This window comes from Haliotis cracherodii, unplaced genomic scaffold (assembly GCF_022045235.1).
Source record: "Haliotis cracherodii isolate W230 unplaced genomic scaffold, xgHalCrac1.p SCAF_1, whole genome shotgun sequence".
NCBI lineage: Eukaryota > Metazoa > Mollusca > Gastropoda > Lepetellida > Haliotidae > Haliotis > Haliotis cracherodii.
Genome location: NW_027266264.1, coordinates 83,561,489 through 83,578,587, shown reverse-complemented (window position 1 = coordinate 83,578,587; position 17,099 = coordinate 83,561,489). Strand labels below are relative to the sequence as shown.

The window sequence follows — 17,099 nt, the reverse complement described above, 5'->3', positions numbered from 1 at the left end:
TTAATGATCGCGCTGAACTTGATTGTTTACCCTTGGCTTAACTGTTTTGAACACACAGTTGCTTCAATATTGCGGCCTGTCTGAAGTATTTCTCCTACATCAATATTTTAATAAGGAATGGGTTGTCGTTACTGTTGAAAGAGTGCTTATGGATATGTTTAATAAAAAATGGAGAAGCGGTATTTTAGCCTGTTCGAAAGGTAATCAATAAACAATTTGGTAAACAACATCCTGCTCTCAGGAAATATTTACTGTGCCCAAGAGCCATTTCTTACTCAATGTTTGATACATAACCACTAATTATAATGTACCCGTTGAAAGGCCGTTAGTATGGAATCACGAGAGAACATAGAACATAGAACATAAAACATGTACATTATTACGTGTAACTGTTATTACCGACGAATTTCATAAAAATGTTCCCCTGTGAGGTTTTCAAAGAAGACAGAAATTTGTACATACCTTAAAGTATTGTATTGACAAAATATGCTCTTGTTCCAATTTCTGTTTTTTTACATCCAGTTTGAAAGAAATGATTTTTTTATGAAAGTTTATATCAATTGAGTGCTTGAAAATATTATCTACTAAATTAAATCCATCTTGTTATAAATATGAAATGTGTAATATGTTATATATTGCTCTTGTACCACGAGCGGTGGTGAATGGAGAAATAAATGTTCCAATGTTCTGTATGCGAACCCACAATCACCGGAGCCTGGTGAAGAACGCAATGGGAGGATTTAGACAACTGGGCCACCTGTCATACCACGATTGCCCATCACACCGGAATAGTCCCTGTTCAGGGCTCATGTTTGCAATCATAAGTGCCTAAACGTGATCGGGAAAAGTAGAAACGTTCATTTTCAGTCGGCAATATTTTATAAAACATAAATGGTTCTCGTTATTGTGTCTACACACGTGATTCCGGTACGCCCGGGAAGCAGGGGAGCACACGCCAAGCGCACTGTCAATATACACATAGGTGGAGATTATTGGTTGAAGTAATGCAAATCAAACTAATTCGTAAAACTGCGCAGTGTGTTTCTGTCGACCATTCCAAGTACATTTTAGACATTTGTATTCTAAACCTCATGTTATTTGCACCACTGTGTTGTGAATGGGATGCTCTCTTTAACCAAGCGTGTTGCATTACGGCTGGAGCTGATTATGTTTGAGTCGAGGGTACAGCCTAACCAGAATTATTGTTTACATGATGAACAACACATCTCGAGTGAAAATATCTCCTACTTAAAGTTTGCAAATAGTATTTTTTAATTAGGCCATGTTTTAACTAAGGCTATGACTAGTAGTTTGAGGAGTGCCCTCCCGCGACTGTAGAACTGTTTATGGCCTTTGTAAGCTGTACTAAGACTATAGCTCTCAACACAGTGGCTGTAAACGTTTCAAAAGACGATGCACAGCTTGGCGGTGTACATAACTTCACACGTTGTCCATAGACTGTCACAGCGCCACGATGAACGTGACCTTTTGACATTGCGCCTGTCGACTTGTCCATAGACTGGTTCAGACTATACATCGACCATTACCTTCAGGCTTTGACGGCCGTAATTAATAACGTAGATTCATTGTAAGCAGAATTCAAATTGTCTTCCAATAGAAAAATGATGTGGTTTTGTAACTTTCAGCTGCACACCATTATCATAATGTCTTAGATATAAAACGCCAAAACCAGAGAATAATCAGTCTCTATTATCTGCCGAAAAAAATATGAATGAATCACTGAAAATAAGTGGCGACACCAGGTGTTTGCGAAAAGGGAAAGAATGCCCTGCAGTACTCCTGTCGGTGACATGTTAAGTTCATGCATGCGCAAAGCCTATAATCTTAAGGCTTGTGGAGCCACGAGCACGGCTGTTGACATTGTATTGGTGTGTGACGTCAACATAAGTGGGAAGCAAAAACTTGCTCATCGGTGGAAAGAGGAGTATTACGTGGCAACGTTCCTGTGTTTCAATTCTGTAAGCTAGGAACCAGAGAATGTTGTGTACTTCATTGCAATCTACTCCTATACAATGGTACTGGTGGTTATGTAGCTGGGTGGTGGTGCGAAGACTGACTGAGTAAGCCGCATAAGTGCAACCTCTCACACACCCCTTGTCATATATATATATATATATATATATATATATGTGTGTGTGTGTGTGTGTGTGTGTGTGTGTGTGTGTGTGTGTGTGTGTGTGTGTGTGTCCCTTCATTCTCACTATATAATTGCCATTAGTTCATACTTGATAAGTAGAACCCTTTGAAAGTAGACAAACCCGTTATTGGTCCCCAGACACATGTTACATAGTAAATGTGACTTGTTGAGTAGAACAACAATCAGTGTGGTTTTCAACGCATTACTGACTAAGCTGTCACTACTCAATTGAATAACTACCAGACAATTGCAAGCGCTAATACCCACCTGACACTAATTTCCCCGTTTATCCCAAATCCACTATGAGTTCACATTAAATTCATCTCGCTAATGAACTGCTGTTAGCGTAAAAAGCTAATAGAGATGATCAAACTTTTTACTTATTATTTAACATTTAGGATTAAATTTAACATAAAATACAGGTTGCAAACCCCATGACCATTATTGTAGTTATTCTTTGTGTCTCATGTCAATGTACATCTGTAATAATGATGTAGGACCTACTAATAAGTCCTACGTAGGAGAAAATAAGTCCTACGTAGGAGATAGTAAGTCCTACGTAAGAGATAGTAAGTCCTACGTAAGAGATAGTAAGTCCTACATAGGAGATAATAAGTCCTACGTAGGAGATGCTTAGACAAAAAAATCACCGTGGCCCTACTACGCTTCCGTACTTCACATTGTAAAATCTTTGTGAAATAAAAATAAATGCTTGTTATTGGACCATCTACACTCATTACTGAAACATCGAATGTTATTATTGTTGGTGAACCTATCAAGATTTTAATGTTTTCCACCAAATATGAAACCAAGTCGGAAAATTCCTTATATTGATATTTTATGAGCGAATCCAGGAGAGCTTATTTTGCACACTGTAACTGGAAAACGACAGCCGTGTGTCTTAAAAGAAACGGAAGCAATATACTTCTGTCCGAATCAATGTCAAAACATAGGTCCTGCTGTCACGCAATGTTTGTTCGTTTATTTGTTGTTTAACGCCGCGCTCAGCAATATTCCAGCTACATTACAGCAGTTTGTTAATAATCGAGTCTGGACCAGACAGTCCAGTGATTGACATCTCAAACTCCCTTGTCACCACCACCAGGCTACATAACCACCAGTACCATTGTAAAGGAGTAGATTGCAATGAAGTACACAACATTCTCTGGTTCCTTCCTTACAGACTTGAAACACAGGAATGTTGCCACGTAATACTCCTCTTCCCACTGTTTCCCACTTTTGTTGACGTTAAGCACCAATACAACGTCAATAACGATGCTTGTGGCTCCACAAGCCTTCAGATTATAGGCTTTGCGCTGTTTAAGCCCTACCAAGTTTGAAGCTGTAAGCTTATATGTAGTAATTTGCACTCCATGTCAGCAGCAAACTGCACATCAGGTGGTGATGAAATATTGGCCAGTGGTGTACCAAATACAAGGTCAACAGGCAGCCTAAGATATCGGTCAAACATGAGGAAGTAGGGAGTGAGCCCTGTTGACTCGTGGAGGGAAGAGTTACAGGCATGTACTAAGTGAGAAAGGGGATCTTTCCACTCTGCCTTTTGCTGCTCCTCCTCCATCCCTAAGAGCGTCCGATTAAACTGCTCGCATAATCCGTTTCCATCAGATTGTAAGAACTGGTCCGGATTTATGGTATGCCTGATATGCTGCACAACTCTTTGATGGTATCACTCTCAAAGTTTCGGCCTTGATCCGAGTGGAACTTCTCTTGAAGGCCATAGTGAACAATGAAATGATCAAACAGTACTTTGGCTATAGTATGTGCCGTTTGGTTGCGAGTGGGAATGGCAACAGCATATGTTGTGAAATGGTCCGTAATGACGCACTTTGAACAACAAGTCGTGGTGTTGGCAAGGAATGGTTACTTTATTAACACAGTAGAAACCTGCAGACCGGCAGTCAACAGTTACAGAGTCGGACAGAGGAAGGCGGCAAAGTCACGTTGACACTTGGTTGGTCAGTGTTCGTCCCCTCCTTGTCCCTGGTCTGCCCTTTCTGCTGGGTGACTGCGCTCTTCCGATGCCGCCTCTGTCTTGCTTGCCCAACCTGCCTGCTTTTACAGACAGCTGATTTTTATTCTGCTTAGCTGGTCATTTCTGATTAACTTAACATTTGTAATGTCAGCAATTATACTGGCCATCTAGATATAAGTAGGTGGACACAGATTAGGGTCGACATGACACGATTGTTATGTTATTATTGATACTTTGATTGTTGATAAATAGGCAACGAAAAGTCGTTCCTATTAACTTCACATTTTAGAAGTATCAGTAATTATATAAACTCGTGGAATACACAGATCCTCATAAGTCAATTGCTTTGTAATTGGTCTTAACTGTGTGCAACTGCTCATGTACTTTTGACTCTTCACTATGTCCAATGACTAAACAGTGTAGTTGTTATGACTCACAAAATGCCCATGGCAAATAGTGTTACACAGGACATTCTCAAAACCACAAGAGGAGGGCTCCAAGCTGACATATTCGATGCACACCAACTCCACAGGTCGATTCCTTTTGATGCTAACAACTGTGCATGCTTAGTTTGGTTAGGGGGCGGTCGGGTAGCCTAGTGGTTAAAGCGTTCGCTCGTCATGCCAAAGACCCGGGTTCGATTCCCGACATGGGTACAATGTGTGAAGCCCATCTCTGGTGTCCCCCGCCGTGATATTGCTGGAATATTGCTAAAAGCGGCGTAAAACCATACTCACTCACTAGTTTGGTTAAGGGCTTTATGAAGAAAACACCTCTGGCAGGTGTGAATCCTTTTCTCCACATCCATAATCATTCACGGCTAGTAAGAAGGAGACTGACTGTTGAGCATCCCCCAATTCAAATGGTTGATTAGGCTCATTCTTTCGTTTGGACCTCCCACAATGACTAGCATGCAAACTAGTCAGTGGCTTGGCAACTTTAGAACAGTTGGTTCAAAACATGTAATGTAGCAGGAGAATCCAAGATTTAACATGGTATTGGCCAGCTCTCTAATACCTCCATCTCCTTAGGGTCTGTTTTCATACCCTCCTCAGAGACCTGAGGTATGTAAGGGATGTCTGCAAGAATTGGCATTGCTTGAGCTTCAGCCCATTCTTGTACAATCTTTGATAGATTGCTCGTAATCTCTCAAGGTGCTCATCTTAGGTCTTAGAAAATATGATGAGGCATTGAAGAAGATGAATGTCGACCAAACATCCTTCAATCAAGCATTGGAAAGTAGCAGGAGCATTTGTTAGTCCAAAAGGCATTACACTCGCAAAAACAGTAAAGGCAGTATTGGCTTTGTGCTCCTCGTCCACTTCGACTTGCCAATATCCACTTTTAAGGTCAATACAAGAGAAGTATTTTGCCCCATGAAAAGAATCAAATTTCCCCCCCTTTCCTTAGAGATAGGAATCTCGGATTGTGTGACTGTTCAATTTTCGATAATCAATATAAAAGCGCAAAGTCGAGTCATGTTAGAATACCAGGACAACAGGCAAGGCATGTCATGACTAGCAGATAGTCGGAATACTTCAGCATCCAACATCTTCTTTATATGGCCCTTGGGGTCTTGATACATAGAGGGTGGAATGTGTCTATGTTGTTCTTTAGATAAAGTCTTATCTGTGAGTTCTATTCGATGGGTCACCAAGTCAGCATGTCCGATTTCCAAGTCAGTCTTGCTAAACTCATAGTCAAACTCATTTAGTAGAAAGCGCAATTGTGCGCAACAACAAGAGTAGAGACACTAACTTTAAAAGACCGTACAAAATTCATCAATTCATTACGAATTTTCTGACGTGAACGGAGATCGAAAAATGCCAAGATTAACTGCAGCTGACCAAAATATCGCCATTGGACGTTTGGAAGCAGGGGAGTCCCAGTCTGCCGTTGCAAGACACTTCAAGGTTCACTAAAGCACCATATCTCGACTATGGGATCGATATACCCTCACTAACTCTACTCAAGATCATCCTAGAAGTGGAAGATCAAGAGTGACACCCCCCTGCTCAGGATTGGTACTTCAGTTTGCATCATCTTCAGAATCGATTTGCTACAGCAACGGACACTGCAGGACAATTGCCTGGTATGCGATAATTTCCGACCAAACCATCAGAAATCGTCTGAAGGAAGTGGGAATTCGAGCGATACGACCAAAAGTTGGACCTGTCTTGCGACGTCTACACTGTCAACGACGTGTCCGTTGGTGCAACAGAGTACAGCCATGGGATCTCATGAACTGGCGACGCATTTGGTTCAGTGATGAGTCACGTTTTCTTCTTTAACGACGGGATGGAAGACAACGTGTATACATACGTCGACATGAACGACAATGATTTTGTCGATATCCTTATTTTTTTACTATGCTTTTCTTTTTTTGAAGAGTGTACTACAGACCAGACAACTATTAGTAGATACTGACTGAAATCCACTGTAACATATGAAACTTAAGTGTGCAAGGAAACTATACAAATATGTCACATCACAAGTGTACTGTAAAAGGAAAAAGGAGATAATAACTTAGGCAGGTGAGATAACTGATGATAAGGATATCAGCATCATTGATGATGTGTATGTTTCAAGCAGATCAGAAAGATCTGCCAGGACTGATGATAGTGATGAAGCCTAAAATGGGATATGGTATATGATGAAGTGAATTCATACAGTTTGCACATCGGTTTTTTCGATTCATACCTCAATGAACCGAAAAAAATACACAGTCAATTGATAATGGTAGCAATAGATGCTATGAGTAAAGAGCCAATCATATTTCAAAACACATGTACAGTGTGTTTTAATGACATTGATTGGTCGGGGGGTTATACACTTAAAATACGGAAAACGCCGAGTTGTATGTATTCATACGCATCTGTACAGAATTAGATACACATTCTTTCAAAAGAAGGAAATTTTTACAAATAAGATGTCATACTGTTTGATTATTAAACCGTCTATTGTCAGCCCATGATGGAAATTAACTTCATGATTGTTGAATTGGACAATTATTAAATACACTTGACATAACTGGTAATGCATTGTTGTTTCTTTGATCTGGCGACGTCCCTTGTCATCATGTCCAAGCGGAGCTTTGCTTATAGCACTGTTGTAGAATTGAAGGATCCATTAGAATGTTGTTGAATATACCCAACAGAATGTACACTGGGTGACACTAGGGGACGGCTGCACAGTTTCTGCATCATCTTCCTCATCTTCACCATCATTAGACTGAGCATCTTCGATCAACTGATCGTCATTTTTATTTTCTGAGATTGCCAGGTTGTCATCGCATGTTGTCCATAGTTGAACTTAGTCGGGTTGAATCCCCAGTAACTGCACCCGGCTTGGCTGTCAGTTGTCGTGAATCCCTAAAAGTCATCGAATGCATCTCCTAGTCCTTACTTCCAGCAAATTTCTATTGTTGCTGTGATGTGCTTTCGTAGTAGTGAGTGAGTGGGGTTTTACGCCGCTTTTAGCAATATTCCAGCAATATCACGGCGGGGGACACCAGAAATGGGCTTCACACATTGTACCCATGTCAGGAATCGAACCCGGGTCTTTGGCGTGACGAGCGAACGCTTTAACCACTAGGCTACCCGACCGCCCCTGCTTCCGTAGTAGTGGGTGGTGTAGACAACATCTTTCATGGTCATGTTCTTGGTATAATCAGTTAGGGACATGGCAGAGTCTAGTAAACTTCGGATAAGTTTTCGTTTGCTGTGGTACTTAAATAATGCCGTGATCTAGAGGTGAGATGATTTAGGTCGTATTCTTAGGCAAGAGAAGAGGGTTTGAAAAAAACAGTCTTTGAAAATGTTGGCTGTCATCCAGGCAATCTTCGAGCTGTTATAACTGACTGGCAAAGTAGGCCGGTTCACATGGTGGAGGGCACGGGAGTTCTTTGATGTGCCTATCAAAAGTGGCTTCAACATGTGGTTGCCAGTCTTGTTACATGTAAGGAGTACTGTAATGAGTTGCTTGGCATTCTTGAATCCTGTCTTTTGCTTGACATTCCTTTTCTCAACTAGCCTCCTGTCGGGGAGCATTTGACATTGCAGACCCGTCTCATCGCAAATATACACCTGATCATCGTGCAGGTCTTCTGTGGTTATGATGTCTCGAAGGATGAGTGGATAGGCTGCAGCTGATTCCACATCGGCGGATTCAGCCTCGTCGCTGGCGGTGATGGACGTGATTCCGTGACGTCATTAAATAGCCACAACCAGCCATCGCTTGCTTTGAAGGTGCTGATGTCGCCGTCGCCGTCGCCGTTTATTTGTTTTGACATCTTCTGGGCCTTGACCTTGAGTATTTCACCGGAAAGCAGGATACCTTTATGTCTTGACTGAATAAACCACTCGAACAAGGCCTTGTCCAGAGTGCAGATTGTCCAGATTTACAGATATAAATACACAATATACGAACGTGGATCACGGAATAAATGTCTGATATTAAAGGCTCTGCGGTCAAAGTTCACAAGTCCAGAATGTGATACACAAAAATATAAATTCCCTCAAGTTGTAAGTTCAGACAATTAAATGAGTGCAGGGGGTGAATTAGTCATTCGTCGTCAGGAGTGTCTGATGATCCGTGGAAACTGCATGAACACTTGAAAATCTTATCAACATCTGATGAATAATGCGTCTTGCTTCTTCTCACTGTGAAAGTGATGATGTTGATAGAACTAGCAGCCTCACGTTAGGCGCCATTTTTCAACTGTGCATGGTATATGTGATGTTTGTCCAGCCACTGGGCTGCTTGTTAAAACATGAAGTAGTTGAGATGATGATAAATTTTATTCTGGAATCAGATGATGGGAGGGAAGGTGGACCTCTCTACATAAGAGTTCGTACAGAATAAATACTTTAAGCCAAAAGGAGATCATAATAATTTATATAGGATAGCATATGGTTGGAGACCATGTGCTCAATAAATTCAACAAAAATGTTAGAACTAGCAAATATTTACATAGAATAGATTAAATAATAATGTTATTACATATATTTTGCTTCATTGAAAAGCTGTGATACCCTTTCCATAATATATTTGTTTCTAGAAGAGGATGGAAAAGATAAAAATAATGAACCTGGAAACAGAGAACTTCCCTCCACAAGAGTTCATGCAGAATACATGAGTAGGCCAGGAGAAAAATGAAGTTTAGAAATAGAGGACGAAAGGGCCAATCAGAAGACAGGTAGCATCTGACAAATGTCAAAGGATGTCAAGATGTCACACAGTAATATGACGTGGTGGACATATCTAAAAGTAAATATGAGAGGTCTATGTGAAGCCGGCTGCAAGGGTATCAAGACTGAAGTTGTTCCTTGGCTCACATTAACTGCAGACAAGGACAACATATAATGAACACAGCATGAAATGACGTTGATAAAGAGGAAAATGTGACTATATATAATAACGAGTTAGCACCACCATATCCGGCTACACAAAGGTGACCTTTACGCTGACTACTTACAGGAGTAAACAGCACTAAATGTAAAGGTCAGGGGACAATGCACTAGTAGTGGGGTGAGTAGTCAATTATATTAAAATCACAAAAGAGTGACAGGCACATTTGCGACACAATAACGTAATCGATAACACATTTATCTTTACATGTTGTTCTTTATCAATCTTAACCTACCATTACCAGTAATCAGGTTTAATATTGTTTTACAAATTTCAATCATTTATTCTTGTTTTGTCAATATTGTTCGCATGCGTGGCATCCCAAGGTCATCGAGGACAGATTCAGTATTAAGTTCTGACCTCATTTCAGCAATATCCAAATCAAATTCTTCAATTACGTATTGGTCAAAGATTTTGTATTAACTTTAACTGGCATTAAAGTTTACAATTAAAATTACATGCTCAAATTTTGACATACTACTAATTATTGATTGCTCAATTTCACAAAATGTATCATATGTAATATACTTTTATCCTATGGGTGGGATATAAAATACTATAGATCATCATCAAAATTCAAGGAGTCAGACATTGTATTTAAATAACCACCTTCCTCAAATCATACGAAAGATCAAGACATTTTACAATAAACGACTAGACAGACACGACGCCTCACTGTCGACTCAAAATGGTTGAGGAATGCTTGTGGGGTGTCTTTCCAGGTCGGGACCTTTGCCTGTCGCAGCTGGGCCAGTGTCACCGGTTGGTTTTGTAATCGGCGTAAACGACGTTTCATTTCATTCCACACATGTTTGATAGGCGACAGATCTGGCGAAACAGGCGGCCATGGGAGTGTGGTGGTGTTCAGTTGTCCAGTGAAGCCTGAGACTACACACAACCTGGGTGTGTGCATAGTCCGGCTATCCGGCTGTAAAGTGATGATGGCTGACGTCCATGGTCTGGAGGAACGTCGGACGTGGGGACGGATTACTTCGTCACGGTACCGTACACATGTCAAATTGCTTTTCGATGACCACTAGTGGGGTCATGTCATGTGAAGTAATGCCTTTCCAACCACTACATGATTATCTTGCGGATGTGTTGCCAGTCTGTTTGACTGTATTATGTTACGATAAACACCAAACGCCTAGCAAACAACAGTTTTTGTGCACTTGCGGTTTTAATTGCACGCAGCCGCTCATTTTCCAATGGGCGTGGCAGAACGTTTACGTGGTTATGCCATCAACACTTCAACGATTTACTCTGTGTTTTAATTGATGCGATGCCACGTGTACTGTTAATGTGTAACGAATTTCTTACTCCAGGGATTTTATGCACGCGATGACCAGGATCCACGTGTAATTTCGGGGTCATCGTGGGAATCATAACAAAGTGTTTGTACATGTGATTATCGTCCATGATTCTGAAAAACTCCTTGGTAATTACATTTTAATGTTATTTTTTTATGGTGCCCAAGAATATGTTTCCGCTTGCATAGTTTCTATCTAACATAATATCATAAACACATGTTGATCACTAACATTTAGCATATCAAACCATGCTTGAAAACATAAATATGAATGTAGGTATGTAACCTTTCCCAAACAATTTTCCAATAAAGTGAACAATTGACAAAATATACAACGCCCATAGTAACGCTGGTGCTCCTCGGTTAAATGGTTTCTGCAGTATAAACAATATACCAAAACGTGTACTCTTGTACACTACACATCATGTAAAGGGGTAAGACATATAATTTTGGTGTAATGTGTGTAGTGTTCGCTTTAAACTCTCATTGGTATCATAGGGGGCATTATCTTGCAACATCTCAACGTAAAAATATCAGTTGTTGAAAATTCATGCTGAAATCGGCTTTTTCTCCATAAGGGCAAAGAGAAATGGTAGTTACATGTATATATATGTGTGTTGATCAAAATTACTTAAAACAGTGCACATGATACCCACAGAGTATAAGATAGGAGCTTATGTCAACTGGTTGAGTACAACGTTTGCCTATGGAGTTTGTTTAAATCGATGTACAGTTACATGCATATGCCACTGTATGTTCTTTATATTCACAGAAAGAATTTCAGACAAGTGACATTAATACCATGTGGATACTAAACCTCTCAAGGATTTGCTTGATTTTTCGCAATCTCAGAAAAGAACTTTGTACATCACTATCTCACGTGACCATGGGGCTTTCGTTACAAAACGTGGTGACTATTGATACATTTACATATCTATCTTCAGCGGTTCAGGTCAATGTGTCAAATATGAAAGTAAATGCTATCTGAATTTCACTAAGAAAACACTATGCCAAATGATGTACTTCCTCATTGATAACATCTATGTCAAAATTAGGATGAGACATTCAGACAGTAAGTAGGTATCCCCATGGGCACCAAGTGTGCTTCCCTTCTTGCTGATCTATTTCTTTGTGCATATGAATAAAGAAGATTAACTTAAACTTTAGGTATATCGACGTTCTGATATCGTTCAATAACCATCAAATAGCCAATTCCCTTCCACTGATTGTCCCATCTGAACTTGAATAAAAGAGACCACTGAGACCGTCTCGTCTCTTTATATTTGGATCTATGTATAAAGATTCAGGGAAATGAAACACTCCACAAGACTGTATAACAAGAGGAAAGACTTCAACTTTCGCTTTACGTGGAACGATATGACTGCAGCTCCAGCCGCCCTTGGTGTCTACATTCCACAATTTTTAAGGTATAATTGAGCATGCTCTTTCTACCAAGATTTCAAAGAGCGTCATACCACTCTCGCTCAGAAGTAGTGTGATCAAGGTTACAGCATTCAAGGCCTCAGTAAAGCATTCACAACGTTTTATGGTAGACATGTGGAGGACATGTCCAAATTAGACGCATCGGTGATAAAAATAATGTCCGATGCAATTCCCTATTTTGACTTGTACCACATGGTCCCGTGGTTTTTAGGGGGGCAATTGATTTGCCTCTGCATGCATTTGTGACGGGTGCCACCACTGGGCAGGACACGCTCACTTTTTCGCCAACACCTGGTATCATTACTATTTGATAGTGATTCATAAACATATGCTCATGACATAGTCGGAATCGTACAATCAACTCTGTTTTATGCAGAGGTTTCTATTGGATATGGAAATCACACTGTAGAAGTGGCGGTGGGTGGGTTGACTTGTACAAGTCGACTGACATCTGCTTTATTAATCTCCAATGCAGGGTTTCACGCAGTAGATGACCTCTTATATATGTGTTCTCTATTTTGTTTTGTTTTTCACGTGCCATAAACAGGAATAATAATATGGCTAAGCCTTTGACGTTTGATATATCATGTCGCCGAATAAATCTAAAATGCTCATATTCGAGTTTGGTCCCTTGGGCGTGTCACAGCCCTATGGTCAAGGGTCGAAACTCAGGTGCTCCCTTGTTAAACGTTTTGGTTTGTAAATGGATTTTTTCCACATTCAGCTGAAGGTTCCAATAATGACGAATATTTCAAGGAAGGCTGAACTACCTTTCAAAGAGACGTTGGGTCCCAACTCACACTCAGGCCAACATCTAGCATTCTTTCTTACCATATATCTCGTTTTGGGGAATAGGATCTATTTATGGTTGTAAAAATCGATTGATATGTTACTTCCACTGACGTAGCGAATGTGGTATTCTAAAAGTGTTGGTTTCAGATGCGGGTTGCTCATGTTGTCAGAAATAAAACACAGCTTGTCTTCATGAGCATAATATTATCTGTAGTTACAAGGAATGATAAGTCAAAGATTGCAACACCCCGGCTTGTAACAGTATTCAGTCTTAAGTAGGCATTGCCGTTCACATACATTTTAATTATGAACGTCACCCAAAAATTCAAAATCTTGCATATTTTGTGTCGTTGTGATGACATATCTTGTCCCAGAAGATTGTGCATGGCTATGGATTCCCCATGTAAACACAAATCAGGATTAGAGAAACTATTTATCCTCCTAAATAAAAATTGATAACCCTGAATTTGCTTATAATTTTTTTAAAGAATGTATATCAGTATATGTTCATATCACAACTGTAGCGTTATTAATTACGTGTGTAGAAAAAATATATACCCTTGACATGTGTGGGTGGGTCATGCGCCTTGCAAGTTTCCCATGATATTCCCAACCTTAACATTATTCTACTGTTAATTCATTTATTAGTTGAAAATAGACAGCAATTCAATTCAATGATGCGTTAAAATGCGGGTCTGCAAACACGTATCATCCATGTGTGACAGCTGAAACTATTGTACATATTTATTTTATTATTCTTCACTGTCTGCTGTTCAGCGTTCAACACTTATGTATAATTAGTGGTTAGGATAGATTAAATGTAGTCCATTTGTCCTTCATGTTGTTAGCCTTAACAAACCAAAGCCATGACGTGCTCAACTGATTGGCCAAGCTTACCCTCTAAGTTAACCCTTTATGTACATGTGCATGTACTCAGTCTGCACACATTCTTTACACAGACACGTTGCAAAGTGAAACCGTCAGATATCCGGAATAATAAGTTGCGGCACTGTGGTCGGGAAGATACCCCAGTCTCACCCACAGGGGGTGTACACTTTATAATCTTCCATTGACGAAATAAAACGTCTAAAACCCGTACCGTGTGTTTGTCTCCTATACATTCACTGCCCTGCTACACATAGGAAACATCCGTGGGTTGTTGTACCAGAAAGATACATTTCCTCGCTTAGTGTTAGTAGTTACCTAATTATATGATTGAAGTGTTTGCTGTGCACTGGCGAACCAACACAGGTAATATAACCCAGGTATGTGACCGAACCATTCAAAAAAATGCTATTTCTTGTCAATATCTTGTCTTGGCAATCGTCCATTTACGTAGGACCATTTAGTTATGTGGGAGGTAAACCGGTCACACTAGATTTCATTGGTGCTGAAATCTGCGACATATATTGACCGTATTTTCGATTATTGCGTACGCTAGTAAATGTATAAAACATGGCCGCGTGTAGTTACTTTTGTTATATATGTGCAGTCATTTGGAGTTTGTGTAATTTTAGACCCGCGTATATATGCAAATTTTGTGCCAAGTAATACGTATATTTCAAATATTATAATATGGACCTCGGATTTCACATTTATTTCATATCATCAATAAATTTGAAAAATACTGTTCTTTCATGTCGTGTAAGAAGTTCATCTACAAGACTCGTCATGCCAATGCATGGGTTAAATCATTAATAATCGTAACTATGACTAATCAGTTCCATTTAATTCTCTAACACTCTCCTGCGATTACCACCAAATAATTTAATCATGTCACATGAATCCTCAACAGCCAATAATCGGCGTTTAACACAGCAGGTAATTATAACCTATACCCTTGAGCCAAATCACAGTCGCTGATGTACTGCGATGTGAACTGTGATATTAACTTTAACTGAACTCTAAGTGGCGAATATGTTAAAACAATGGATTTAAGGGATGGATGAATTAAAATGTTGAATGAAATAAACTAAAAGAGGGTATCAAGCATCTTGAGTCATTTCTTTTGTCTATAATAAGACAAGTCCATTTTCATGATAGGGGTTAATTACCTGATTAACATGTGCAACCAGGTATGACATTGTTGTTTTAAGGTGTCTCACCACTGGGCTGTCTTACTAATGGGAGGAGACCCTTTTAATTATTTTTAGCTAAATGAATCAGAGGCATTTTACATATGTAAGTTGTTCTGCAGTCCCGCCGGTCAGCTCTCACATGTATTATAAATATAAACAGCTGATAAATATTGCAATACCCATTGAAAATTCTGAACAACTGAGCTCGGAGTCTAACTGTAATATTAATTTCGACACACTGAGGGTAAGTGATGCGTCAAGTCCCAGATCGTAAAGTTTGTTTCAGTTGACAACCTTGACAAGCAGCTGCAGTGATCGATGTATGGAAACACATGAGTCTAATTAAGGCCTATTGTCAAGGAAGACGTCCCCAGTGATTGTAGAAGCCTGGTTAACCACAACACTGATATCTTCACTCACGTCCAGACCGCTGAATAAGTTTGAACACACACTGAGTCACTACGGTTTTTACTTATCCGCAACAGCCGGCCACCGCTAACTAGATGAAAATCCATTGGAACTGCGTTAGGGAACAAGTACTCGTTTGCATATGTATTTCAGTGATCAAGAAAATTGATTGACGCTTGTCCCTTAGTTTGACTAAACACTTACACTGGAACTGATGTAGGTTGTGGATAAATATTCCCCGCTGTTATCATTTCCATACTGGAATCAAGGATTCCTGAGATATTGAACGTTTTATTTGACTTGAAAACATTACCGATAAATTTTATCAGCGACCTTGCATAGGTACGAAAACGACTAATCGTTCCGAGTGCTTTCAAAGATACGCCTCTCTGTGTGGTTCACATCGGATCCAGCGGAGTTGTGATATAAGTGTGGTTCCAGGGATAGTCCGCTTGTCAGACGCTCCTGCGTCGTGAACGGCTGTGGCAGTCAGCGTTCTCTAACGAGTAACTCCGCCGTTGGCCCTGCCCAGAAACCAGGATACCTCTTCCTCTCCCCCGCATGGAGACTATTTTGATGGAGGAACGCTCTTTCTTTCTCAACAGGCCGCAGGACGGTAGGGTGAACGGAATGGGGGAAAAACAGCCAGGTGGTCCCCCGGGGGAGAAGCAGGTTGGGTCCGGGGATCCGCTGAGGACTGAGGTCAAGCCCCGCCCAAACGATCGCCCGTCACTGAGGGATGTACTCATGGATTTCTCCCAGTCAACCACTCTCCATGGACTAAGATACATTTGTCTCGAAGGAGCTTTTCTGGCAAGGAGGTGAGTACACATAGCTTCTTTTTACGCTTCCACTTTAAGCTTGAGAGTGCATGATTTGTTTGAAATACATTTTGCACTTTCTTAACATGATCTGACTCTTGAAATGCGGTTTGTATTTAACACACGTGAACATTGCCGTATTCGTTCATTTTAGGTTGCTTTGTTCAATAATGATCTAACGAAACATTATGTAGGAAGCAGGATTTAATTCAGTCAAGAGTTCAATCTTCTTATACTGTTTGTTAACAAATGAAGTAACATTTCTAACGCCAGCCCATGCAAGGTTCCCTTAAAGCACACTCAAAACACAGTCGTTATATACCGTTATGTATCACCATTCATGCTTCGACGGATAGCCAAGCTGTCTGAGGCGCCACAATTCGCCGTGGAGCGTTGCGTCAATCAGGCGCTCCAGAAAGCTGTCGGCTCGAAACTCAAATTTGCCTTGAATATTTTTCGGAGTTTGTGAGTTTTGTGCTCGTGGTTTCCCAAATGGGCCTAGATTACTTCTGGTTTTCCTCCCACGTCCAGCTGAGGCGTTACTGATTGTACCTAGGTTCTGGTCAAAGCCGCGTTGAACCCATGCACACACTCAAGGCAAGCGAAATAACCACATTGGCGTTCTTTGTGGTAACTGATATCATTTCTCTATGGGAAACATGGGTAAGGGCTAAGACCCTCCCTGTCT

General features: G+C 40.4%; 1 protein-coding gene and 1 pseudogene across 1 annotated transcript in view; one reads left to right on the top strand and one right to left on the bottom strand.

The window, feature by feature from the left end:
* LOC139469889 (uncharacterized) overlaps nt 1–17,099 on the top strand; it is a 90,172-nt gene that overhangs the window by 17,368 nt on the left and 55,705 nt on the right. The window contains exon 3 of the mRNA XM_071252214.1: nt 16,196–16,411. Within this exon, the coding sequence (XP_071108315.1) occupies nt 16,196–16,411 (216 nt within the window). The remainder of the gene's footprint in view (nt 1–16,195; nt 16,412–17,099) is intronic.
* LOC139474217 (jerky protein-like) lies at nt 7,898–8,535 on the bottom strand (annotated as a pseudogene).